The 26,888-nt window shown below is 47.8% G+C and overlaps 1 protein-coding gene and 1 pseudogene across 1 annotated transcript in view; one reads left to right on the top strand and one right to left on the bottom strand.

The window, feature by feature from the left end:
* The window catches only part of NMNAT2 (nicotinamide nucleotide adenylyltransferase 2), a 131,785-nt gene that overhangs the window by 3,064 nt on the left and 101,833 nt on the right, over positions 1 to 26,888 (bottom strand). The window contains exons 4-8 of the mRNA XM_063106801.1: positions 24,075 to 24,153; positions 20,563 to 20,689; positions 18,921 to 19,001; positions 17,291 to 17,335; positions 12,798 to 12,874 (exon numbers count right to left, since the gene is read on the bottom strand). Of these exons, the coding sequence (XP_062962871.1) occupies positions 12,798 to 12,874; positions 17,291 to 17,335; positions 18,921 to 19,001; positions 20,563 to 20,689; positions 24,075 to 24,153 (409 nt within the window). The remainder of the gene's footprint in view (positions 1 to 12,797; positions 12,875 to 17,290; positions 17,336 to 18,920; positions 19,002 to 20,562; positions 20,690 to 24,074; positions 24,154 to 26,888) is intronic.
* On the top strand, positions 2,964 to 4,220 carry LOC134383319 (small ribosomal subunit protein eS1-like; annotated as a pseudogene).

Genomic DNA, 26,888 nt, shown 5'->3' on the forward strand with positions numbered 1-26,888 from the left:
CTGTTAACATTTTAGTATATTTCTGTCCAATGTCTTCCTCTTTACAAATAGGTGTATATATATATCCACAATTGGATCAAACTGCAAAATTAGTAATTTTACTTACATTTTTAAGTTAGCATTACATTGTGATCATTTTCTCACATTGTTAAAAATTATTTTCAAACATGTTTTAACTATGTATTTTATTGTTTGACTATACCATGATATATATTAAACCAATCCTATATTGTGGAAAGTGTACACTTACTATATTGTGGAAAGTATACAGTGTTATACATAACACTTTGATGAAGATCTTTATACATTAATTTTTTAACACATTCCTGATTATTTCTTTAGGATAAGAAATAAAATAATTGGATAAAGGATATAAACTGGACATATGAGTATTTCAAGCTCTTGAGACATATTACCAAGTTGCTTTCTGGAAATTCATGCCAATTTTTATTTTCAAAGAGCCTGAAAGTTATGATATTTAATTGACTTGGATCTAGCCTGGGCATATTACTGTTCAGATCTTGCCAATTATGAATTCCAGATGGAGGGACAGGAGGAGAGAGGTTGTTTCTAAGCAGTGTAGCTCATTGAGCAAGATCTGCTTTGGGAGCAAGAGACCCAGACATTTTTCCTGATAACTCTCCAATCAAATGCCGCAAAATCAGACATTATGGAGCACTGACGCCCCTTCTTCTCTACCAGAGCATTTCTGTACCAGCAGAATTCCATTCCTAAGCCTGAGTCATTGTGTGTGTGTCTGTGTTTGTGTGCGTACATGCACACGCACACACCTCTTTGGCTATTTCAATCCACCTTACTCTGTTTTCCCATTGTTTACAACTGGGGCTAGAATTGCAATTGGAACTTTGATGTTGCTGGAATTAAAAGTTGACCAAAGGTGCCCTAGGAGGGAAGTTGTGAACAGAAGTTAAAAGCTGTGTGTAGAACATCAGAGCCCCCTTCCCCCCGGGTCATGCCGCTTAGAAGATACAGAGCATTGTACAACATGCTGCATCTGTTGGTGGTGTTCAGATCAGGGAAAATGGCATGAAGTCTTCTGTCCTACAAACTGGGAATGTAAGGGAGAGGCTGGGCAGGGAGGTAGAGGGAGATCCAGCTCTTTCTGACATAGCTTTTGGAACATTACACTGGGATTCACTACTTACACACTGGTTCTCAAACTTGGATGCACGTTAGACTCACCTGAGGATCTTTAAAAAAATCTCAAAGCCCAGCTCACACCCAAAATCAATTACACTAGAATTTCGGAAGGGGACCCAGGCATCAGTATTTTATTTTTTAATTTCCCAGGTGATTCCAATATGCAATCAAGTTTGAGAATCAGTGGTCTAAGTGCTGAATTAAAACTCCAGCGAAATTGGTATGGCACAGAAAGAGATAGAAAAGAAAGGAGGAGAGGAGAAGGGAGAGCAGAGGAGAGGAGGGGAGAGAGAGTCCATCCAAGCTGGTATACATGGACATTCCTAAACGGCCTGGTTCTATAGAGTTTTCAAGATAATCTGGTGTAGGTTGAGTAACGTAGGATCTGCCTTCAAACTTGATGGCTATTTCATATATGAAGTGTGTAATAATGGGGCTATTTAAAGTGAGTGTTCTAGTTTAAAGCATGAAAAGAATGGTTCCAAAAGGCAGTCAGCTCTCATGGCAGAGTCATCCTGTGGGTGACATTAGTGCAGCTGCTGCTCTCCACTCAGGACCTAATGATCTGAGCACCCAATCAATAACTGCCAGGCTTCTCAGTGGGCAGCAAGCAGATGAGACTTTGATACTTGAGTTGTTTTCCTTATCCAGAAACAGGTGACAGACTTGCCCCTGGGAATCAAAGATGGGGTGAAGGAGACAGGGTCAATGAGACAAGACCCAGAGCTTTGGTGACATCTCTGCAGGGGTTCAGGCCAGACACTGTTCACCCTCTCTGCTCCTTTGGCCATACACTGGCTCATGGGCTTGATTTTTATGCTGTATGATGTGTGTGTGCACGCGTTTAGGGGGCCCTCAGCCCCATCGGTACCCATCTCCCTCCAGGGGTCTATTTGTCCTTCCCACTCCCACCCCCACCCATGCCTTGTCTCCACCAGGCCTCTAGACACCACCCTCTCCTGGTTGTCCTCCTTTCTCTCTGGATGGTCCTTGCTGGTCTTCCTGTACTGATTCCTCCTCTTCTCTCTGACCTTGAACCACTGGAGTTCCCCAGGCCTCAGGCCTTGGACTCCTTTTTTTTTTTTTTCTATCTACACTCACACCCTTAATAATTTTATTCAGTTTCAAAGCTTTGAAGATGCACTAGAGGCTCCCAAATCAATATTTCTATCGCAGACTTCTCTCCTGAACTTCAGGCTCATATACCAGCTGCTTCTCAACATGCCCATTTGCATGGTGCATCTCAAACTTAGTATGTTCATGAGCCCCTGGACCTACTAACATAAAGAGATAAACCAACGCCCCCCACCCCCAAAGAAATGTTTTTCCTAGTCTTTTTCATTTTGATAAATAGAAACGCGTCTTAAAATTGCTCAGATCAAAAGTCTCGGCATTTTTCCTTGTTTCCTCTCTTTCTCTCACATCCCACATTTGGTCCATAAGGTAATCTTTTTGACACTACCTTGCAAAATAAAGCCAAGCATCTGCTCATTTCTCACCATTTCCGTCACTTCTACCCTGGTGCAAGCCTCTCCTGGTAGGCTGAATAATGGCTTCCAAAGATATCCAGGTCCTAATCCCTGGAATCTGTGGCTGTTACCTAACATGACAAGAGACTTTGCAGATGTAGTTAAACTAAGGATCCTGAGACTACCCTGGGTTATCTGGGCAGGCCCTAAATGCAGTAACAAGTGTCCTTACAACAAGAAGCAGAGGGAGATTTGATATAGAAGAGAGATGGTATGAAGACGGAGCAGAGAAAGATTTCAAGATGCTAAATTGTTGGCCTTGAAGATGGAGGAATGGGCCATGAGCCAACGAATGCACCAAATGCAGCTCGAAAAGCTGGAAAAGTCAAGAAAATAGCTTCTCCCCCAGAGCCTCTGGAGGGAGTACAGCCTTGTCAACAACTTGGTTTTGGCTCAGTGAAACCTGTTTCAGACTTCTGGCTTCCAGAACTGTAAGAGAATAAGTACATGTTATTTAAACCACCAAGTTTGCAACAACAGGAAACTAAGTCACCACCATCATCTCTCACTTGCATTGCTCTGGTGTCCCTGTTATTGTTTTCTTGCCTTTTTCAGTCTGTTCCCAACAGCTGGACTGATAACATTAAAATATAAGGCAAATTATATTGCTCTCTGGCTCAAAACCCTTTGCTTGAATATCACATTCTTGGTTAGACCTTCTCTGACCATGCCAATTAAACTTGCATCCTGTGCACCCCTCATGCCTCTGTCCTCCCAAGAGTTGCACTTCCACCTTTTCGGCTTTCTGAGCAAGGACTAAGATGGTTAGAAGAACAAGCACTTACAGAGGGCATCAAAAAAGGAGCCAAGAAGAAACTGTTTGATCCATTTTTTAAGACTGGAATAATGTGAAATCACCAGCTGTGTTCAATATAAGAAATATTGGAAAAACACTAGTCACAAAGACTCAAGGAACCAAAATTGCATCTGATAGCCTCAAGGGTCGTGTGTTTGGAGTGAGACTTGCTGATCGGCAGAATGAGAAAATTTAAGGTAATCACTGAGGACTTTTCAGGCAATAACTGCTGACTAGCTTCCATGGCAGGGATCTTAGCTGTGATAAAATGTACTCCATGGTCAAAAATGGCAGACCATGATTGAAGCTCAGGTTGATGTCAAGACTATTGATGGTTATTTGCTTGGTCTGTTCTGTGTTGCTTTTACTAAAAAACCCAACGATCAGATACAGAAGACCTCTTAGGTTCAGCATCAACAGATCCACCAAATCTGGAAGAAGATGATGGAAATCATGACCCAAGAGGTACAGATGAATGCCTTGAAAGAAGTAGTCAATAAATTGATTCCAGGCAGCATGGGAAAAGACGTAGAAAAGGCTTGTCGATCTATTTATCCTCTCCATGACGTCTCTTCAGAAAAGTAGAAATGCTGAAGAAGCCCAAGTTTGAGCTGAGAAAACTCACGGAGCTTCAGTGTGAAGGTAGAAGTTCTAGAAAAGCTACTGGGGATGAGGCAGGGGCTAAAGTTGAATGAGTTGATGGATGCGAGCCACCAGTCCAAGAATCTGTATAATATTCAAACTCTTAATGGTTGGTGACAAATAAAGTCTTATTTGTGAAAAAAATAAATAAAATGAAATCAACAACAGCAACAAAACATTCCCCAGACCTCACCCAGGGATGGGGTGGGTGAGGAGCCAAAGCAGCAGAGTTGTCCCGGTTGGTGAATGCCACTCCTGATGGTGGCCAGTGTGAGCTCACACTGCTAGATCCCAGGGGGAAGGATCAGGGCACAATCTTCTTTCCCTGCAGCATACAGTGGCCTGCCGAGTTTAGCTCTGGCCTGTGTCATGACTCAGAGGTGGGAGTCTGTGACATTCATCCTGCTTCAACTTCCTGCTCAGAGCCACAGCTTGGATCATATCTTCTCATTTTCTGGTCAAAGGCTCCCCAGGGAAGGTAGGGGTGGGGATGGGGAGAGGAAGTAGGAGGGGACAGACTCTGCTTCGCTAAATGTGGGAAATCTGAGGGAAGGATATGAGACATGTTGAAGCAGGAAGCGACTTGGCTTTGGGAGAGAGAACATTCATGACCCAGGCAGCAAATCTCTTGGAAGGAACATGGAGTTATGATCATCCCTCCAACAGGCTGAATTTCCAGAACTGCCCTGCTGGATTTCAGGGGATGCTTTGGGTGGGTGGAGGCCTTGTATTCTTAGCCAGGCACTTTTCTAGACCCTAGGGACAAAGGATTGAGCAAGACAGATATGGTTTCATCTCTTGGATAGATCATTATCCAGTAGGAGACATTAAACAAATGATTATTTGTATTTGTGTTGTATTTACTACTATGAAGGATGAGGGCAGGTTGCTACTGGGTAGCTAATATCTTGTAGTGGCTAATAAAAGGAGTCTTCAAAAAGTTCATGGAAGGATTCATATTATCTTTTAATTCAATTTTTCCATGAACTTTTTGAAGTACCCTCATATAGTATGGGTAACTGGCAAAAGTTTGGGCCACATCTCATTGTGGTGGCAAACTATCTTACGGGCTGAACTCCTCCAACAAAGTTGTTCTCAGGTACCCTTTCATTTTTTCATTCAACAAACTTTTATTCAATGTATATGGTGAACTGGGAACTGTTCTAGTGTTGGTGAATAACACAGGCAAGCGGGAAAAGACGATTAACAAATAAATATATAAATAAGAAAGCATCAAGTAGAGCTAAGTACAATATTGAATATAAAACAAAATGACCTTAAATTGAAACCTAAATAAGAAGGGGCTAGACACAGGGATATTCATCTGGGGGAAGAGCATTCCCAGCAAGTCCCCGGCTTGTGCAAAGGCTCTGAGGTGGAGAAAACTGTTCAAATCAACCAGGTGGGACTGGAGCTCAGAGAGGTAGGAAAAGTAGCAAAGGACTAGATCATGATAAAGATGAGTTTCATTCCAATTGAAAAGAGAAGACATTAGAGCTTTTTAAACAGAGAGCTTGACTTCCATTAGCAACAGGATCCAATTGACTTACCCTGGCAAGACAAACTGATAAGATCCTCTGTGGGATCATTCTGAACGCTGGTTCAGAATCCTGACCTTCTCTCCCAAATGGTGCTCTCTTCTCAACGTATAGTATGTCATTGACTTGGGCCCATTTGTATTTCTTCTGCAGATGAGAACAGTCAGGGATGAACATGGGACCATCAGTAAAAAGGGGCAGAAACTTTTATTAAGGTACCTGCCATGTGCCATGCACCAGGAACTTTATTTATTATCACATTTAACCCTTATAACAGCTATCTTCTGAGACTTGTGCCTCGGTTCTCATTTCATAGGTGGAGAAACCAAGATGCAGTGAGATTTAATAACCTGTCCAAGTTGCACAGCTAGTAAGTGAACCTGAACCCACTCTGGTCTGCCTTAAAGGCTCTTTCTGCCACATCACATCTCTTCCAGGTCCATTTTTAAGACCCACATTTTAATGACTTGAAACTGTTTTGTTTTAATTTCTGTTCAAGAATATATTGTTATTTTTTTCTCCTAGATTACCACAGGCTAAGTGGTAATTCATTACTCTACATCACCCCTAGAGTATATAATTCTGCATACCGCTGGGTGGGTTAAAAAAGATGCCAGGAGAGAGCTTCCAGCAGACGTCACTCACTGTGCGAGGCGCTTTGCAAACATGCTTTATCCATTTCAGCAGAGAATCCTCTGCCCTTGTTCTGGCCCCTGCCCCTCTCTGGAGGGAAGGCTGGGTAGAGGCTGGAACAGAGTTGAGAAAGTAGGAATACATTTCCAGGATGGCTCTCAATGCAAATAAACGAATGATCCTTCAGAGGGGCTTCCCAGAGGAAATCATCCCCACTCCCATTGCCAATTTGACTGAGGGTGTGGGAAGGCAGGGGATTCCACACTCAAGGCAAAAGCCTGAAAATCAAGCCAACAGCACCTTTCTCATGAGAACAAGCACAATCCCTCATGAGAGGCGCTGAGCCTCCTTCCCCTGAGCCTGTAAATTCAGCATCAGTCTTATCAGTGTGGGGGCCTAATCCCTGGGGTGGAAGAGTCCATCAGGCTTCCTGGCTGGAGCTGGACTGTCTGATAAAAACCATCTGAGCCTGAATAACCAAATGTTTGTCTTTGCTCCATTTATCCTGGGGCCCTGGGATTTCTTCTGTAGTGGCTAATGCCCCAGGCTCTTCCTCTGTTTATTTTCTTTGGTTGTTTTCCCATAGCTGATGGATATAGGAAGCAGTTAGCTCATGACGGGTTGGCTGGAAAAATGTAGGCTACAGCCAATTAGAACCAGCCTGTGGAATGTTGGGCTTTGAGGGGTGCAAAAAGGAAGAAAGAAAAAACAGTTCCCTCATCAGCCCATCTCTGGTGCCTAAAGTTCCACCTTTTGATTTTCACTCCATTGGGTTAAATATTGACACTTGCTCATTTAAAATGCAAACACCCTTGACAGCAGCTAATATATGTAATCATTAAACAATCATTTTGCCCTTTTGCTCAAAAGTCATACGCTGGCTCAAAGTCAGATAAAGATTAAGATAAACCTATTTCAGCCATCCTGAACCATCCCCCCAGAAGTGTAATTCCCACCACTGAATCTTTTACAGCCTCCTTTCCACCTATCAGTCAGGTCCTTGAGTCAAGGATCAGCTCAGTGCTACCTCCTCCTCTGTGGCCTGCTATGAATATGTCATTATTCCCACTTGTCTGGATTAAGAACCTGAAGACTTGGGTGCAGTCCTGCTCTGCCATTCAATAGCTATAAGGTCTTGGACAAGTCACAATCCACTTGAAACTTGGTTTCCATATCTGTAAAATGGGAAAATAGATTCCACTTCACAGGAGTGTTCTAGGGGTTAAATGAGATAATCCATGAGAAACAATCAAAGTATTTATTGTCTGTCTCCCACTAGAAAGTGAAGTGCATACTCAGTACTTTGTCTATTCCGTTTTTTTCTGTTATTCCAGCCCTAGAACAGTATCTGTCACGTGGTAGGTACTCAATAAATATTTTAAAATAAATGAATAACAGCCCACATTTATTGAATGCTTACTAGGTTTAGGAACTCTTCTAAACTTTTCACATGTTTTATTTCATATAAAGAAATAATATAATAAAAAGTAAGGTATTTTTCGATTACAAGTGCCTCAAGGACAAATACATGCTACATTCATATTGAGCACCCAACAAGTATTTGTTGAAAGATTGATTGAAGGAAGGAATGTTTGAATCAGAATTAATTTCCTTGCCTTCCTTTACAACATATGGGCAAAGCAGGGGGCGGCATCAGATCCCCACATGATGGGTTTCATTTGGGGGAGGGGAGTGAGTCTAGAAGCCTTCTGCTTCACCAATCTGCCCATGCTGACCCTATAGCCTTTGGCCTTGACTTCCCACAGTTCCTGATCCATGCCTGCCTGGACACCTCCATTGGTGCTGGTGTCAAGATACAGCAAAGCAAAGCATCAGGTCTCTTGGGGGGACTAGTTCTCTAATAAAGAACCTGGGAAGGGTGTGGGATAGCAGGGGCTGGGTCCTGATCTCTGGGGCTGGTCCAGGTACCAGGATCTTGATTTCCCTCAGAAACCAAGAATGAAAATGCCAATTTCCAGGCCACGCAGCAGTTCTTTTGTATTCCACTTGAGAGAAACTCGATGAACATGTATGGAATTTTCTCCCCATGGAATGTAAGGGGAAGGGTGTGTCACTGGTCAGAGAAGTCAGAACTCTCTTTGGGCTAATGGATCTTTGTGATTAATGGGAAATGCCACCGGGGATGTGCTTGGGGTGGGGTGGAGCTGTCCCTTTAGTTGTGTAATTAGATTTCTGAATGATGAGCTTCGGTTCAGGAATTCAAAGCAAAAGAAAGAGCAAAACTGAATCAGTGGAGAGTGTGTGACTGTGCAGAAGAGACTGAAAGAGGCCGAAAAAAGCCCGGCTAGAAGCAGGCTGCTCCACAGCCCCCTTTGAGTTTTCTTTACAGAAGGGTTTGAACCAGTGGCTTCTCTCCTGCCCTGTTTGTGAGGATTCTGGAGAAGATAGGAGTGGCTGGAATGTGGAGCCAGGGCCTAGCGCTTTTCCAAGAAGAAGGTTTCCTCTCCTCCCCACCCTCCTGTGCCCAGTCATGGGCAGATGCAGGGCTTTGGGCTCATGGTCTCTGAGCAGAGGTCCGTGGTCGACAAGTATCACCTGTAGAATGAGGTAATAAAGAGAAATGTGTTCTGATAAAGGAGAAAGAGAGAGAGAGAGAGAGACAGATAGACAGAAAGAGAGAGAAAAGAAGAGAGAATGAGAAAGAGAGAGAGAAAGAAAGAAAGTGAGAAAGAGAGAAAGAGAAAAAGAGAGAAGGGGAGAGAGAGAGACAGACAGACAGAAAGAGAGAGAAAAGGAGAAAGAGAGAATGAGAAAGAGAGAGAGAGAAAGAAAGAAAGAGAGTGAGAAAGAGAGAAAGAGAAAAAGAGAGAAGGGGGGAGAGAGAGAGACAGACAGAGAAAGAAATGTACAGAAGCAAGTCTTACAAATCTCATCCCTGGAAATTTTGTGGTTAGCAACAGAAAACTCTAAAATGGGCCACTTCCAGGCGAACCCCAAACAGTAGAACTCACTAGTAGAACAAGTAGGGCTCACCCTGTCCCAGACCTGAAAGAAAGACGTCCCTTTTCCCAGCCTTGAGATCCAACCTTCCACAAATAAAGACGGTGGAATAATTCACTGAGTCACTGACTAGTTTCATCTGTATATCCCCCTTGGCCTAACCCCAACCCTATTTCTAGCAGAGATCCAGACCCTTTACGAGGACTTTGCAGGACAAAAACAGAATGTTTTGAAGTCAATGGCATTAAACTCACTGGAGAAATTTCATGAAAAGTCTGAGAGGGGTGGAGAAAATGGGCAAAATGCCTCAGAAGGAAGAAGAGGTTCTGTGCTCTCCCACCATTTTCCCCACAATAGGGAGAGGCTGGAGATCTGGGAAGTCCACCCACCTCCCTCCTGGACAGCACCCTAGGGAAAAAGCCTCAGATGAGAATGGGGCCTGCTGAGCTCAGCGGGCAGGGCCCAGCACTAGGCTTCCAGAGCCGGCCAGGGGTCCCGGCCCCAGGTGGGCATGGAGCAGAGCACATCCACCTCCAGGGATCATGAAGGTGCACACAGGGAAGACGTCCTGGTGACCCTGGTGAACCGAGATCAAAGGACTGTCCATAAGCCTCTCAGGCCTGCTAACCAGTAATGACTGCGACTAAACTTTCACCATCCCTTTAGGACAGGGATTTGGAATAGAATTTTAATTTGATTTAAATACATGAAACTTGAACTTTTAGAAAATTAAATTGAAATTGAAAAACATTTTAGATTAAAATTAAAATTCTAATTAAAATTAAAATTGAACTTTTAGAAAGAGAAAAGAACTGTGGTTCCTAGAGGTGGAAAAGGGGAGGGGCGGGGGAGCAGACGGGGGGCTAATGAGGACTTGGTCAATGGGCACAAAGAATGACTGCGTATTGTAATGATGAATAAGCTAGCTATCCTCATCTGACCACCACGCATTCTACACAGTTATTGAAAATGAACGTTGTGCCCCACACGTATGTACAATAAATTATCTTTAAAAAAATGAACTTTATATTTCTGAACACCTCTGTTGTAGGTTGAGATTCACACTCATTATTTAAGGAGCAGCTCCTTGGATTTTTTTCCTTCTATCTCAGACTCAGTGATTCTAAGGACTTCACAGACGGACTGTGGGTTGGGTCAGGGGACTGAGACATTGGCTGGGGGTGGGTGGGGACGTGGGTCTGCTCTGGAGCAAGATTTGAGGGTCTGCTTCACCCAGATGCTCCTACTGCCTCGCAGGGACTAGAATTCTCACCACCCTGGATGGACAGGGTGTTCCTTCTGGCCTGGGACTGTTGTGCCCTCTGCGAGTGACCAGGCTGGTGTCCGGGGGTGGCCCGTGACTGAGGGAGTTCCCAGAATGTGGGACTTTCAGTTTTAAAACCGGGTAAGTCCTGGGAAAACTAGGACAAGTTGGTCACCCCACCTGGCTGTCAGTTTATTATCTCATCCATCTCATCCATCTCAGACTGGGGGGTGGGGATAAGATAGAATCCCTTGCCCTTTTCCACACCACCCATAAGGGACTGAAATTCTATGATCTCCCTTGAGAATCCAGAAAAGGAAGAGTCAGGACTGGGACTAGGCTAAGTGGTCACGTGGGAACACATTTGAATAAATGAGGACTTTATTTTGTTTCCACTGTCACATTCCTGGTAGATCGACAGCCGTTGGTTTGTCAGACTTTCTCTTTTAACCAGCTAATCCTGGTCTCAGCACCTGGGACCAACCAGAAGAGGAGAGACCTGGGAATCTTCTCCTGGTCCTCAGATGTTGGTATCTGACAACACCAAGAGCAGCCATTTTGGAGAGAAGTTAGTAGAAGTTAGAGGACCTGCAGTTGGCAGTCGAACTGGGAGGAACAGAGAGGGAGTGGCCCTGCAGCAAGGGCCCCAAATTGTGTAAGTTTCAGGCTCCACAAAGCCTGGGTCTGGCCCTAGAGAGGATTCTCCTCATATGTCTCCCTTAGTAAATAGCCCCCATGGACTCCCGGCACTTCAGGCACCTGCCCCTGCTGCAGACTTCATCTCTTTAAATCCCTCCATGGCTGCCCAGGCTTCCCCACAGGAAGGGGCCCCAGGCAACTGCCCGGATTTGCCTGGATTCTTGAAAGAGCATTGCTGAAATCTTGCACAGAATTTTGCCCAAATGACTTTTACTTTCACAGCACCTTGTGAAGCAGCGAGGAAAGCAAAAGCTAAGTAAGCCACCTAATCCAGAACTGAAAGGAGGTTTAAAATTTAACCTGCAGGAAATTGTTCCAGGTGGAGATGAAAGGACTGCACAGTATAATTTGCTTCCCTGAAGCTCTCCTTCCCCTCTTGGTTACCCCACAGCACGTTAGCATCTGTGCACTTTGAGTAGTTATGTGTACATCTATGTATCTACGTAAATTCACTTATTAATGCTGCATGTAACTGTGTGGCAGGTGCTGGGCTAGGTACTTTAGACAATGTCATTTTAGTCTTCCAAAACCATATGAAGTAGGTACTACTATTATGCCCATTTTAGAGACGGGAAAAACTGAAGCTTGGAATATGTTTTGTCATGAGCTGTGCTGGAATAGATCTGGAATCTTGATTCTGACTCTGAAAATTGGCCCTCTCCTGCCTCTCTTCTCTCTCTTCATCTCCCTCTGCAGAGACACATAAATGTACATGAAGAGATTTCATATGTATATGTCTTGCCACCTAATACTTGGGGACAGGGATTGTATTGCATATTCCTTTAAAATCTGAGAATACTGTAGATAACATTCTACACTTACAGATTTAAAAAAACAAAACAAAACAAAACAAAAAACCCCCTGAGGCCCAGAGCTGAGTGATTTGCACAGGGTCACACCACAAGTTAATAAAAATGCACTAAGACTGGAATTGCTGTCCTGGGAACTCAACTTGCATAGGGCTAAGGGGTTGGGAGCTAGCATTAGCTCACTCTATCATATGAATAAATTCATGGAAGAGCAAGAATGAATGTATGTGTGAAGAGTAAGGAATTTAGATTAGATGGTTTAAGACCATCACAGTCAGATCCGGCAACAAAAGACGTCGATTGAGCTTCTAAGTGGATAAGTTTAACTGCGTGGTTCCCTCTATCACAAGTCAATTGCCAGAAGGATCCTGCTGACCTTTTTGCCATTAACCTCTCCCCTCTTGACCCTTTTCCTCTTGTTGAGGGAATTCTAGGGTGGTATTTACTACCTCTTCAAAAGGAATCAAAGGAAAACAAAACACACAATAATCTCAAAAGGACCAGGTTTTTTATCCCTGCCTCCCCCCAACACACACACACAGAGCACTACTCGGAGCACGGTATTCTATGACTCAGGTTGCTTTTTTCCCCCGGGGCTTTACAGGAGCAAGCATGAGGAGGAGTGAGTGTAAAAATGCAAGAGGAGATAAAGCTTGGGGGGAGGTGAGAATTTTCCTCCATAGTTACGTGGAAGGGGAGGTGGGAGACTTGAGCTGGGGGAGAGAATCTCCCAGCTGTGTGCAGTGTCATAACCTTGCTACTCACATCTGCCTCGTTCCAGAGCCCTGGGATGCAGAAGGACTCCAGCAGGTCACTACCGCACAGCAGCAAGATCCGCAGCTCTGAGGAAGAGGAGCAAAGTTTGCAAAGGGAGTAAGTGCAGACCTGGGAAGCAATCGACCCTCAGCCTTCTTCCCCTGTGAACGCAGAAGTCCTGCACCCTGGGGGCTGCAGGACTCAGTTCTCCCAAGCACCCCTGCACCAGGGTGTCTGCAGTGCAGAAACCTCTGCTGCCCTCTCCCTTGGGTTCATGTCCAGACCACCCTCGCCCCCTGTGGGAGGAATTACTCATGCAGGGAGAGCAGAGCACAGAGGGTGACTGACCCTCCCGGTTCACCCAGGACATGGGTCTTTCAGAGCTGAACCAGGGTGGTTAGTCACCCTAACAGACTGAGCCAGCACCTTGTCTAAGTTCTAAGGGCCTCTCTCTTGCTCCCTATCAAGCTCAAGGGTCAAAGGAGTTTGGATTCTTTGCTACTGTGCATTGTCTGGAGTTTGTCTCCTGTCACAAGTGCCAACATGGTGGGGGCAGTGGGGGGACAGAGTGTACCCACGAAGTAGCTGAGTTTATCAGATGTGTCCTCCCTTTGCCTGGCGCTGTCCCCAGCAGGGGGCTTGAGAAGCGAGGCTGAGGCCCCACCCCACCCCTTCTTTTCCTGGCACCCAGGCACGTTCCTGCTTGTCAGTAGTTTTTCCTCCCTCATTAAGCCCACTCTGAATTATCCCAGTGAGTCCCATTGTTGCTTAAAACAGGCAGCAAACTGGCTCGCTTATTAAAACTAGCAACAGGGAGAAAAGGACCCTGGGGTTCTTAGAACACCACGGGGATAGTCCTCCACCCAGGATGTGATTCAGGGTGTCTGTGGTGGGCTCCCAGGCACGCCAGGTCCTTCTGTCTGAGGCTGAGGCTATGGGGCATCTTGTCTGACGCACTGAGACAGCCCTGTGCTGAGCTCACCACCCTCTTCCCAAGACAGCCGCCACCCCAGACCCGGAGGCCAGGAAATGTGAGACGAGCCTGCCCACAGCTCTGCCTGCCTTAGACCCCAGAGCTAGCTCAGGGCCTGATGAGGACCCTCAGGTGGCAGGCGTGCCCCTGCTGTGGAAGGAGTCTCCAGGTGGTCTGAGGTGGGTGAAGGCTGCTGGGCTGATGATGGAAAGTGCCAGTATCTTGTCATCCAGGGTCCTCAGGGAGCCCCATGGAGGGCTAGGGTCTTCACGACTAAATATCCCTGCACCCTCACTTTTCTCCATCCTATCATGACATAGTCTAATGATCCCTTTATGTGCGGGGAACTTATCTTTACAGCCCCAGGGTCTGACAGGGTGACTGGCGCATGGTAGGTGCTCAAACACGGCAACTGTAAGAGCCAACAGACAAGCTGACGACAGAGGCAGTGGGCTGCCAGGGAGCCTCCTGGGCAACCTGGGATGGTTGTGGAGGCTATGGTGGCCTCTGCTCTCGCATCATGGGGACGCTGGGGGAAATGCCTCCTGAGTCAATGCCCCCTTCCCCATCGTATGCCATGGGATTGCTGGCCCAGCTCCCCACCTGTGGAGTTGCCAGATTGGGCTCATTCCTGGGATTTTGTTGGTCCCTGAGTCCCACTTAGAGCCACCCAGAGTTCCAGGTCGGTTCTCTGTTGAAAGAGTGAGGCTCTGTACCTCTGGTTGCCTAAAAGTTCAGTTAGACAGCTGTGACCAGAGGATGTACTGGCCCTCAGCATTCTCTGCATCAGTGGTTCTCAACTGGGGGCAGTTTTGCAATTGCCAGGGGACATTTGGCAATGTCTGGAGACAGTTTTGGTTGTCGCAACCGGGAAAGGGGGATGTGCTATTGGCGTCTAGTGGGTAGAGGCCAGGGCTGCTGCTAAACATCCTACAATGCACAGGACAGCCCCCACAACACAGAATTATCCGGTCCCAAATGTCAGCAGTGCCGAGGTTGAGAAACCCTGCTTACAGCCATGAAAATGAAGCTCTTTCCTATTCCCAAGCCAGGGACTCACTTTCCACCTGAAAATAATGTGGAATATATATATATATATATGTGTGTGTGTGTGTATATATATATAAAGTCAAAGCACAGAAAGTTAAAGATGGGGGGGGCAGTCTGCCGTTTCTTGCAGGACCAGAACAGGACCAGAACAGACAAGCAACCCCAGCAGGGCTTGAGATTCCTCAGGAAGCCGCTGGAGGGCAGCAGTGATTTCTCCCAGTTTATTGTGTGAGACTAAGGCATGTTTTCAACCCGCAAGCTCTTGGCCTGGGCCAGCCCTGAGGAGCAGTCAGCTGTGAGAAACACGGAAATGGGGTCACAGATGCTAACGGGGCTAGGGGAAAATGGCTGTTCTTTCTCGTGAAGTGTGCAAGGGGACTTCAAGTAGGGGGATGTGTGAGCCCCAGGGCCTCGCAGAGCACAAGGCTCAGGAGGCAGTGTAGCTCCCTTCCACCTCCTTTGGGCTCTATCTCCTTCCCAAGGTCACCCTGACCCAGGACCAGGAGCCAGAATCAGTGCTCTCCCTCCACACTCCCCTTCCAGGAATCCCAGATATGTGAAGCCCAGGCAGGGTGGAGCACCCCAGCTCCCATTGCACACCAAGGCAGCCCGCCACCTGGGCCACGCCACGCCATGAATCTGTCTGACAGCTGTGGCCACCCAGCTCTCCTTCCTCTGAGCCTAAGTGATTGCCATTCCCTACCCTGCACTGTGCCTTCTTATCAGACACTGGCGGACCCCTTCCCTCTCAGGGAACAGTGGGGACAGGGAGGTAGACAGCCAGAGCCTCAGGGAAGCCAGAGGTGAGAGGACACTCTCCAGTTCAATTTAGGATCACATGAAGCTAGAGGAGTAAGCCAGAAGGGGCTGACAACCCTGCCCCTCACGAGGCTATAGTGAGATAACATTGGTGAAAGCGCAAACACGGACAGCAGTGCCCTCTCGGTGGGAGGGGGAGCTCCCTGAGTCAGGGTGGGAGATGGCCTAATACAGAAGTCCACGTGCTGGAAAGGCAAACAAGATCATAGCGGATGCTTGGCCACAATAAATCCTCTGGAACAAGGAAAGAGGGAAACATGCATTGGAATACAGTTAAAAGTCCTAAGACTGCTCTGAGCTCTGCTGCTTGGGAGGCTGCCCAGGAGGCTGCCCAGGAAGGTAGCAGTTCCTGGCCAGGTGCAGAACTGCAGGGAAGTGGGCTTTCCACCCGGCGCTGGCACCTTCACTCCCATCCTTGCCTTTTGGGTTTGGGGCTGCAGAACCTGGAGCCAAATGCTCCTGCCTGCTTTGGGGAGCAACCAGGAAACCAGGTGCTCCTCCCTGTGACCTTCAGACATGGATGTGCTGGTAAATAAAGGATATTAAAATACAATAAGATAATTAGGAAGCAAGGAGTTTTGAGTATTCATTTCCTTTGTTTTTAACACATATATTTAATTATAAGTTAATATAACGTAATTTTTAGTACTGGCTTTGTTTAACAACTGGTATGCAAAATTCCTGAAAACTTTACAGATGGATCTGGCAAACCAGTATGAGCTGACTTAGGCACAACACTGCACATAGATCAGAGGATGGGACCCAGAGAAGCCCCTTGAAATGATGGCATGTCTGGGGAGAGCAGGTGCTCAGGTACAGTCCCACGCCTCGAGGATCATGCAGGAGCCCTGACCTCCAGCCCACAGACAGAGGAGTACCAGGAGGGGGTGCTTGGAGTCTTTTCAGCAGGAATTTAAGACTGAGTGTGTCTGCTGGACACCAGGCTGCCTCTCATCACAGAGGTCCAGGCATTCCTGTTGTCACCAGCCCTCCGTGTCACCTGGTACCTGTGCCAACTCCAGCTTCACTTTGGTGTCTGTCTACCCTTTCCCCAGCTTTGGATACTCGGGTCTCCCTCTTGTGTCTCTCGTCCACTCGAACTTTTCTGGTTTTGCTTCTCCTCCCCACCCTGACAGCTCTGTGTAACGCGCTCACCCACTCTGGCCCACTCTGGCATTGGGCTGGAGCTTGGGTTGGCCTCACACAGAAGTGGGGTGCCTTAGCCATGGCCCAAGGCTGCAGGGGAGGCTGTGGAGGTGGCTTTCAGTTCCCCTATCCTTCTCTACCTTCAAGCACTGAACACCTCTGCTAAGGAAGGCAGGTGAGCTCTTCTGCCTCGTTTATGTGCAGTGTCTATGGGCAAAAGAAGTCTCTCCAGCTAGCACTCGGCTCAACTTTCATGTTTTTAGATGAGGGAAGAGAAGCTCTGAAGGGAAAATTGCTGATTGATCCAGTCCTACCTCCTAGGAACTGGCCTGAGTCCAGTCAGGAGATGTTGAAGGGGAGCTAAGAATATGATCTTAGCTTGGGAACAATCATCCTTCCGAGAGTGGATGCTGCTGCAAACACAACCCAGAGTGCTCAAGCCTCTGCCCTCCAGACATTGCCTGAGGTGGAAGCAGGCGGTTCCACTTATCCCCGCTCTCGCAGCCCCACTCACCGATCTCCTCGTACCGCATCACTGTGCCCAGGTTGGCGTTCTCATCTAAGGAGGAGAAAGGGGACACAGAGCATTAGGGAAGTGGCTTCCTGCTACCCAACATGTGGTCTGGCTGAGGGCCTCCTTGGTAGGAGCAGTTGGGATGGGTGAGGAGGGTGGGAGTAGGAGGGGCCTCCCTGCACGGGGACATCTAAGGAGAGCGAATGGACAGCACAGTCCAGCATAAAATTGAGAGGAGGCATCTCCTCCAGCTGCAGGGGCAGGACTTCACATTTCTGGGACTTCGGAGTTAGACAGCCTCACTGGGAACCAATGGCAAACACACCTCTCTCATGCTGAGCGCCTTCTCTTTCCCTCTGAATCTTAGAGAGGCTGCCCACAAACGCAAGGTCCTCAAAACCTAGGGAGATGGCTTTTGAAGTCACAGGAAGTAGCCCTCTCTTCTTAGGGGTTACTTGGCTTAAAGAACAAGCAAAACTGGGGATGTTGAGACTTTTCACATGGCGGAATGCTGTGAGAGCCCACAGGAAGAGGTGAAGGGCATAGACTTTGAGGTGCACTCTGGTGTGTGAGATGCCTGCATGGGGTGCCTGCTGTGCACAAGTGCATGCACACACACAAAACCACAAAAGTGCTCTCTCAGTCCTCTACCTCTCTTCCTCCTCAACCATCCCTCTTCGTTCCTTTTCGTGATGCTTGAAATTGGACATCTCAGAAATGACAGAAGTAGGCCCCAAAGAATAAAAGAAAGAAAGTCTAGGAGTTCAGCTCTTCTGCAAAGATGAATTTGGGGTTTGCGGGAGAAAGAGCCCCAGTGACCTGATATTCTCATGCATGCTGAGTCCTTGGGGAGCAGCCAAAAAACAGGGAATTAGGAAAGAGCATTGCCTCTCCGCAGGAGTACAGGCACTGCCAGAGCTGGGATGACCTGAGGAAGGATTCTGGGCCCCTCTGAAAGCCTTCAGGTGTGTGGATCCATTCTATGGGGGTGGGGGTGAGGAATGAGCACGGCCTCGAGGAGAGGGGATGACCACAGGAGGCCTCCCAAGCAGCTCCAGGCCAGGCTGACCACACCCTCTGGGCTCCCATCACAGCTTCAGGGACTGGGGACTGGGGACATTCCGGTTTACCTCTGATCTCTTTCAATTACTGATCTACAAATGGTCACCCACAATAGGTTGTCTTAGTGTGTTCGGTATGCTCTAACAAAATACCATAGAATGGGTGGCTTATAACAACAGAAATTTATTTCTTACAATCTGGAGGCTGGAAGTCCAAGATCAAGGCACTGGCAGATTTTGTGTCTGGTGAGGACCTGTTTCCTGGTTCATAGGTGGCACCTTCTTATTGTGTCCTCACATGGTAGAAGGGACTTGCTAGCTCTCTGGGGTCCCTTTTATAAGGGCACTAATCCCACTCAGGAGGGCTCCACCCTCATGATCTAATCACTTCCCAAAGGCTTCAGTTCCTAATACTATCACCTCGGGGGTTAGGGTTTCAACATATGAATTTTGGGGGGTCACAAACATCCAGACCATAGCACAGGTGCTTGGGGGTATTTGCAGAATGGATGAAGGGAGGAGGGAAAGACAAGAGACAGGACTGGGAAAGAAGGTGCTTGCTGCCTTACCGACGAAGGTGAAGCGCTCCACCGGCGGGCGGACGCAGCAGATCCGGCTGAGGCTCTCTCCCACCTTTCCCAAGATCTTGGCTGAGGGAGAGAGAGCAAGACAGACAGGAACAGAGGGCGAGAACCATGCGCAACTTACTTACACTCGGGTCGGCCCAGCATGGGGGCCGCTGTAAACAACAGGGGTGCACTGGAGGGGGTGCGGGTAGGAGAGTGGAAGGCAAAAGCAGGGTAGAGAGAAAAGAACAGAAAAATAACAGCAAAAATCCCTTCTGTTCATTCGCAGTCCAAGGCACAAGCATCGTGAGCTATAGACTGGAACCTATTTTCTGTCATTTATTACATTGCTGAAAAATTGGAAAATATGTAAAAAGGAAAATAGAAAGCACCCATAAGCCCACCCCTAGAGAAAACCATGGCTAACATATTGGTACATTATTTATTTTCTTCCATTCTTAAAGTGTTTATTATGCAAGTATGTCCACACAACACAAGTTGGATCAGAGCCTACATTTAAAGGGAACCTATGCTGTTGATTTTTTTGTGTGTTTTCTATCATGAGCATTTCCTCACTGGGTTTGTCTTAAGCCTGCCTATCCTTAGCCACTCTCCCCACTGGACAGTAACACCCTCATCCAAGGAGACTCAGCCTGTGGCAAAGTGTACTCTTGGAATCATTTCTGCTGGGCTAAGGCATTCCTTCCCAGGCAGATGGTCTTTAGAATCATCAGATATGCTATTTGGCTAAGAGGGATCTGGTTTTCAATTATCTCTCTGGGCTCCAATCCAGAAAATTTTTCTGAGCCCCCACATGTAGCTGTATAGAAACTATAAAATTCTGGCTCTTCTTTGTGAATTACCCTCTTTATATTAGACCACTAATATAACAGCTTATGGTCTCTAGGCTTGAAAAGTAGTACCAGAATCTCTCTCTTGGAATTGGTCTAGGAGAAAACATTAAAGCATGGACCTTGGAGCCTACCAGTCCTAAATATGAATTCTAGCTCTTCTACTTTTGAGCTTTGTGGCCTTAGGCAAATCACTTACATTCGCTGAATCTCAGTTTTCCATTTGTAAATGAGAACATAATGTGTATATCACAGAATTACTGATTTAAATGAGAATGCATGAAAAGCACTGAGTACCATCAGGACATGCAGAACGAGACGTTGGGTAAGTGTTGGTGGCCCCTGTTCTCTGTCACTGAAGACATGGCTAAGAGTGTGGGGATTCTGGATGCAGACTGCCTGGGTGACTCATGGCCCTGCTACTTCCTCCCTGTGTGACCTTGGGCAAGATCCTCAACCTCCCTGGAAAAGGCAGAGAAAAATGCTCCTTTTTGTGTATTTAATTCTCAGTTAAGGCAATTATATTCAAATGCAGAAGAAGAATGTACACCGACACCCTGTTTCTCTCTCTCTCCCTCAATGTGATTGTGACTATTTTGCTCTCATGCTCTATATTAAGGGTTCTCAAAGTATGGTCCGTGGAGAAGGAGCATTACTTTATTAACAATGCAAATCCTCCTCCCCCTCTCAGACCTACTATATCAAATTCTGAGGCGGGGCCCAACAATCAGCATTTTAACAAGCTTTCCAGATGATTCTGAAGTTTGAGAACCACTGTGCCAATGTTCCCCTACCTGCAGTGGGCTTGGTGGGCACGTTGTTATTCTGGTAAATGGGCTGGGAAGTCTCATGTTGTGGCTGTCCGATCACAGGCGTCATGGAAGGTGTGTTGACATTGGAGAGGATGCAGCCAGTCACTCGCTAGGGAGAGGCAGAAGTGCTGAGTCAGTGTCATTAGCCAAGTGACTTTGAAAAGCATTTCCCAGCTATCTCCAAAGGGTCATCTACTTGACCATCACAGTGAGGCCGCCTACAGCTGAGGGAGAGCCCTGCGGTGGGCTCTAGACCCAGCTGCCCCATGCAGTCACTAGGGTGGCAGGAGACAGGATAGCTCAGTGGGAAAGCATGGGATGTGGTGTTACACAGACCTGGGTCCAATTCAGGCTCTGCCTTCTTCTAGCTATGTCACCTTGGACAGTTAGTTAACCTCTCCGGAACCTCAACTCAAGGTTCTAACAATATGCCTGCCTTTTTAGATTGTGGTAGGATTACACGAGCAAGCATATGCAAAGTGCCAACAGAGGGCCTGACACATGGTAGGAACTTCAGAAACAGCAGCAGATGTTGTAACCTGCAAAACATGAATATATGCCCTCCCTGCCTACTTCTTGGGGCTCAAATGAGACCATGTCTGCAAAAGGGCTCTGTGAGCTTTGGAAAGGTCCCACACACACAAGCACAATCACCACCTGCTGCCTCTTTGGACCAGAGAAGTCAACAACACGGCGGAGCTAGAGAGCAGTGCCAGGCAGAGCAGGGTGTGTTTGTGTTGCAGGAGGAGGGGTGGGTGGCTTCTGAGCACTCTCTCCCCTGCTCAACAGTGGGAATACACATTCCAGAGCCAAACGGAAATTCTATGTGTATAAACCATTGTCCTGTGTTATCTGGCCGGCTGCTTCTACCCAGTGCACAGAAAAGAGAGCTGATAATGCAGCATTCTTCACAGCTGACCCAGAAGCAACCCCCACTTGCCGGAGGTGAGCGGGAGAGTAGCTATTGGGCAACAGAGAAACAAAGGATGCATTTTCCATCTGTTCAGCTTCACAAGCCACTGCTTATTCCAGGTCCCTTCCCTGAAGCCAGCATCCTGGGAGTGATGGTGCCTACCACCCACTCTTGCCCACCACCCTTTCTGGCTTAGAAAAACTCTGCCAGAGGACCCCTAAGTCCCAGCACTGAGGTGACCCTCTGAAGACACCTCTTCCACAGGCCACTTTGCAAGTAGAACAGCATGTGAGTCCTTCTGCGCCCTAGAAGGGCAGGCATTTGTCTGGTGGGGTGACCTGTCACTTTTGTAATATTCCTGATAGGAGGAGGTCACAGCAGCACCCAGCCACATCTGGGAGCCAGCCAGGGCCGGGAACCCTGGGATCCTCTCAGCCTGCTGTGGGCTTCTCTGCCCGGCTGTGGCTGGTGGGGTGGAAGAGGTAGCCTGCCTCCTTTTATTATCATTGCACTGCCAGAAAAGAAGATGCCACATTCCGATTTAATAACTGATCCAGTAGCTGAGGAATGTCTTCCCCTTGCTGCATCATCAGTCCTATTCGACTGGTCCTATCCCAGAGAAGAACACGCCTAGCTGCATGCCTGGCTCCGGCCCTCACCAGCCCTCATGGGCTCTCCCGCTCTCAGAGACCTTTCCAAATGTCATCCTGAGCCACCTGTTAAGTCACGTGTCTACCTCTCTGGCAGGTCTACTCTCTGTGCCAGGAACACCAGCCTCACACCAGGATGGGGAAGGCTGGGAGTTCTTAGGAAGCAGCTCTGAGCTCTTGCTGTAAGGCAGGGGGCCCTCCCAATCCTTTCATTCTCTGCCAGCCTCTGCCCATGGTGGCAACAGCTGGGGCTCCTGGCCAAGCTTCTCTGGCCCAGACTCATGCATTGAGCATGAGTAAGAGGGAGAGTTCAGGAAGCCCAGGCATTTAAATGACAATACAATAACCAGGCTTCATGGCCACTGTAGCCAGCGCTCAGGAATGCCTAAAGGGTCCCTTTCATCATGGAGCCTGAAAGGTTCTGTGTGGGGGGCTGGCCAGTTGGCTCGGTTGAAGCATGGTATTGATAATACCAAGGTCAAGGTTTTGGGTCCCCTTACTGCCCAGCCACCAACAATAAATAAATAAATAAAAGGTTCTATGTAACTAGAAGAAGCACAGCCCCCTCTGCCCCAAAAATCCCCAGCTGACAGGTAGTATGAGAAATAAACTTATGTGACAGGTAGTATGAGAAATAAACTTATGTGAAGCCCTTGAGATTTTAGGGATGTTTGTTACAACAGCATATCTTAGCCTATCCTGACTGATACACCCTTGTACAACTGCTGTTGTTGAGACCAGCACAGTCAGTGTGACCCCCTGTCAGAGTCTTCTCAAGAGAACTAGAGAAGAGTCAGGATGTGTGTGAAGGGTTCTGAAAGCAGAGGGAAGAGAGATCAGTTATCTCCAACTCCACGGGAGAAAAAACTTAATAGATTAAGCAACAGCCACCTGGTCTTTCCCTTGATTTCCCAGGATGGTTTGAGCCCCTATTTATTAAAATAAAGCACAGGGGCATGGTATTGGAGTGTGGGTGGGCAGGGCCTGCTCCCCAAGAAGACCATGGCAGGCCATCTGACAGCAAGGACACAGATGGGATGGAGGCTCTCCCTGTGCTAGCACATGGCCCTGCTGATTGTTATCTGGGGAAGGGGAGGGCTCCATGTCAGTCAGTGGGGGTGAGCAGGATTACTGATTGCTGTCTTGGCGGTCAGGCTTCTCGATGGCGCTGCTTTGCATCCTGTCACTGAGGGAGTCGATGGGTTGGTATTGATTGGGGAAGGGTGCTTTCTGCACACTCTGGCCCGTGCTGCTGGCTGGGCTGGAGCCCATTCTACCTGGCAGCCAGCCCAGCCCCAGGCCCCAGGCTCCTGTCGGGAATACGGGAGTTCCCACTCCTGTGTGTTCACTAAGCACTCACTGGGTGCTCTTAGATGCGCAGGCTCCTCTCTGCGCTTCCTTTTACCCACTGATAAAACAGGGATCAGACACCATCTGCCCGAGGGGCTCTTGTGAGGAGGAATGGGTGGGAATGAGAGTGTGATGGCCGGCAGGTGTGCAGGGCCTCAGCTGCAGCATCGGATCGCAGCGTAAGGAGACCTCATCCAAGCATCCCTCTCTTCTGCTTTCTTTATCCAGTCTCCTCCTCTCCTCACTTTCTGAAGTCCTATGACTGTGGCCCCCTTAATCCCACTTAAACCTGCTCCCAGATGAGGAAAGCTCCTCAAGTCATATCCACAGCAGCCCCCAAATGCGAGGCCATGGCAGGTGGAAGGCAGGGAGCAGCCCTGATGCCGCTCTGGATTCCTAATTCACTGCGCCCCTTCGTGCTGTTCGTGGCTGGACTCTCCCTCAACTGGCAGAGAAATTGGAAGCTGAAACCAGGTCAGTAGGCCAGCAGCACCTCTCTCCACCCTGCCTGGCTTCTGCGGGCCCAGCCCCTTCCCTGCATCCTGGTGGTCCACCCACCCCTCAGCCGCGGCCCAGCTCACCTTCATGAGGTCCCGATGGTGTTCCAACACACTGCAGGTCGTCTGCCAGGTGTCCTGATAGCACTCCCATGGGTCCACCCTAACATCGTGGGAGAGAGGTTTCCCTTGGATTCCATTCTCACCCTCTTTCCTTGTATCCTTCCAAAGACCACATAGCTTAGGGAGCTTTGCAAACATGTGCTTAGATCTCAAATCAGGTAAAGCCTGGGCATGAAACACTTTTCCGAGCCTCAGTTTCCCCCTCTGTAAAATGAGAGGAGTGTGGCATAGACTAATGAGATGCCAGTCTGCGTGGGTTTAATCCCAGCCTCAGCATTCCAACTGTGCAGCTTTGGGAAGGTTATGTGATCTCTCAGAGCCTCACTTTCTCCATCTGTGAAACAGGAATAACAGCAGTAACTTTCTTATGGTTTTGTTAGAAGGGCTCAGTAAGTTTTATATGTGCACTGCTTTACTACAGTGTCTTGCTCTTATTCTTACTTGCAAAATGGGAATTCTCCTCTGGACTGTATAGGATTATGATGAGGTTTAAATGAGCCAGACGATCATCAAGTGGTGGCTTAGGTTGTCCTTGACAGGCTGCAAGCACAGAGAATCCACCCTATCTGCCTCCCTGTGCAGTGCGTGCCCCGTGGGCACGGACGTGGGGCAGGGCAGTCAGACTGGAGGCACAGACCCACAGACTGGCCAACCCCTGCTGTACACTAGGTTGTGCAGTGAGCAGGGATCCAGCCCCAGGCGGAGGCAGCATTTGGGCTTAATTGTCAACTTAATGAGCTGCTAAATTGGGATATTTCCCAAACATTTTCTCAGCCTTTGAGCATTCTCTCTCTATCCCCTGCCATGTACGCACACCTAAGGTTCTCAGAGAGGAGACCTCACTCACTGAAAACCCTTAGACGGTCAGCTCACCCTCAACCTGGCTCCTCCCAGAGCCCTAACCACCCATCCCCTGCCCCAGGTGCACACAGATGCCCAGAGATAGGCGAACTCGACCTGGCTAAACTGTGTGCCCCAGCCAGCCCCCATCTCTACAGCTAGCTCTTAAATCCCCAGTGATCTCGATTCTCGGAATTCTGATTTTCCAAGGGCCTAAAACAGCACGGGGCAGGCAATAGGCACTTGGTAAATATTTGTTGAAGGAATGAGGGAATGAGGGAGTGATTCCAGAATCTTCTAAGCACATCCAAGCAGTAACAGCATCCTGCCCAGTGTTTTCCCTGCTGGACCCCATTTTCCCAGGAGATCAGGGGTTACATTAAGAGGCCTCATTTCTAATGCTGACCTGGCCACAAGTGTGCTGCTGCTCAAGCCTTTTGACTTCTCCGGGCCTGTTTCTCACCTGAGAAAAAGCAGCTGCCTCTACCAAACCTATGTCTTGGGGGGACGAGAATCCATAAAGGGCATGTGCTTCTCACACAAATCACTGCACACAACGGCACGGATCACTGTTCAATTATTACTGTCGCTCCCTTCACTGCTCTCATTTCCGCCCACCCGGCTCTTCTTCCCAGGCTGTCTCCACATCCCTCCTGCCGAGGTCAGCTTCTCATCGCTCCCCCCTTCCATGCAGACCTCTAGGCGCTGTTTAGTTTTCCCTGGGGGGAAATTACAGCACAAATGGTGTGCCATTATTTTTTTTAAAACATCATCTTCTCATGCAAATTATAACGGTAGGAACTTTGGGGAGCATAATTAGCATAATTAGTGGAAGCTTGCTTTAATTACACAGCAAGCTCAGCGGATGACAGGATGGGGGCAGGGTGGGGGGTAGGGGTGCTGCCATCTTAGACCATGTCTGACCAGAAAAGCAGTGACCTGAAAGGCACCGCTGGGTGTAACTTGGTATGAATGCCATAAAGGGCAGGGCTGGCAGGCCCGGCACCTCTGCCTGAGAGTCGGTGTGGGGCCCTTAGGGAGCCTAAGTACGGGAACAGGGAAGTGCCAAGGCCAGGGAACATTCCCTGAAAGGCAGAGTCCAGGGAAGTTAGTGGGAATGCGAGTGGGAGGCGTTTCAGATTTTCTGGCCTTGCCTCACCCAAAACCCAATGATGTTTTTGAAAGCTCTAAGAATCAGGCTAACAGAGAATGACAAATGCTGGTGGGGATGCAGACAATGGGAACCCTCCTAGACTGTTGATGGGACTGGAAATTAGTGCAGCCACTACAGAAAACAGTATGGAGGTTTCTCAAACAATTACAGCTAGAACTGCCATACGATCCAGCAATTCTGCTGCTTGGTATATACCCAAAGAAATGGAAATCATCATGTCAAAGGGACACCTGCACTCCCATGTTTATTGCAGCTCAATTCACAACAGCCAAGAGTTGGAACCCACCTAAATGTCCATCAGTCGATGACTGGATGAGGAAAATGTGGTATATATACACAATGGAATACTAATCTGCCATAGAAAAGAATGAAATGCTGCCATTGGCAGCAACATGGATGAACTTAGCGAAAATTACGGTAAGTGAAATAAGCCAGGCACAGAAAGCAAAATACCGCACATCCTCGCTTGCAAGTGGGAGCAGAAAATAAATAAATAAATAAACAAGAAAGGAAAGAAAGCTACAACAATCACAATAATTCCCCAAACATTCGAGAGGAGAGAATGGAACTGAGGCCACCAGAGGTGGGAAAGGGGGAGGGGGAAGGGGGATTAGGGAGAAATTAGTAAAGGACCACAAAAAATGTTTACATTGTGTAATGATAAAATCTAAAATTTTTTTTCTTAACTAAAAAAAATTAAAGAAAAAATAAAAAAGAATCAGTCTAGAACCCAGATGTGCCAAAGCAGATGAAACACTTAA

Source organism: Cynocephalus volans, chromosome 8 (assembly GCF_027409185.1).
Source record: "Cynocephalus volans isolate mCynVol1 chromosome 8, mCynVol1.pri, whole genome shotgun sequence".
NCBI lineage: Eukaryota > Metazoa > Chordata > Mammalia > Dermoptera > Cynocephalidae > Cynocephalus > Cynocephalus volans.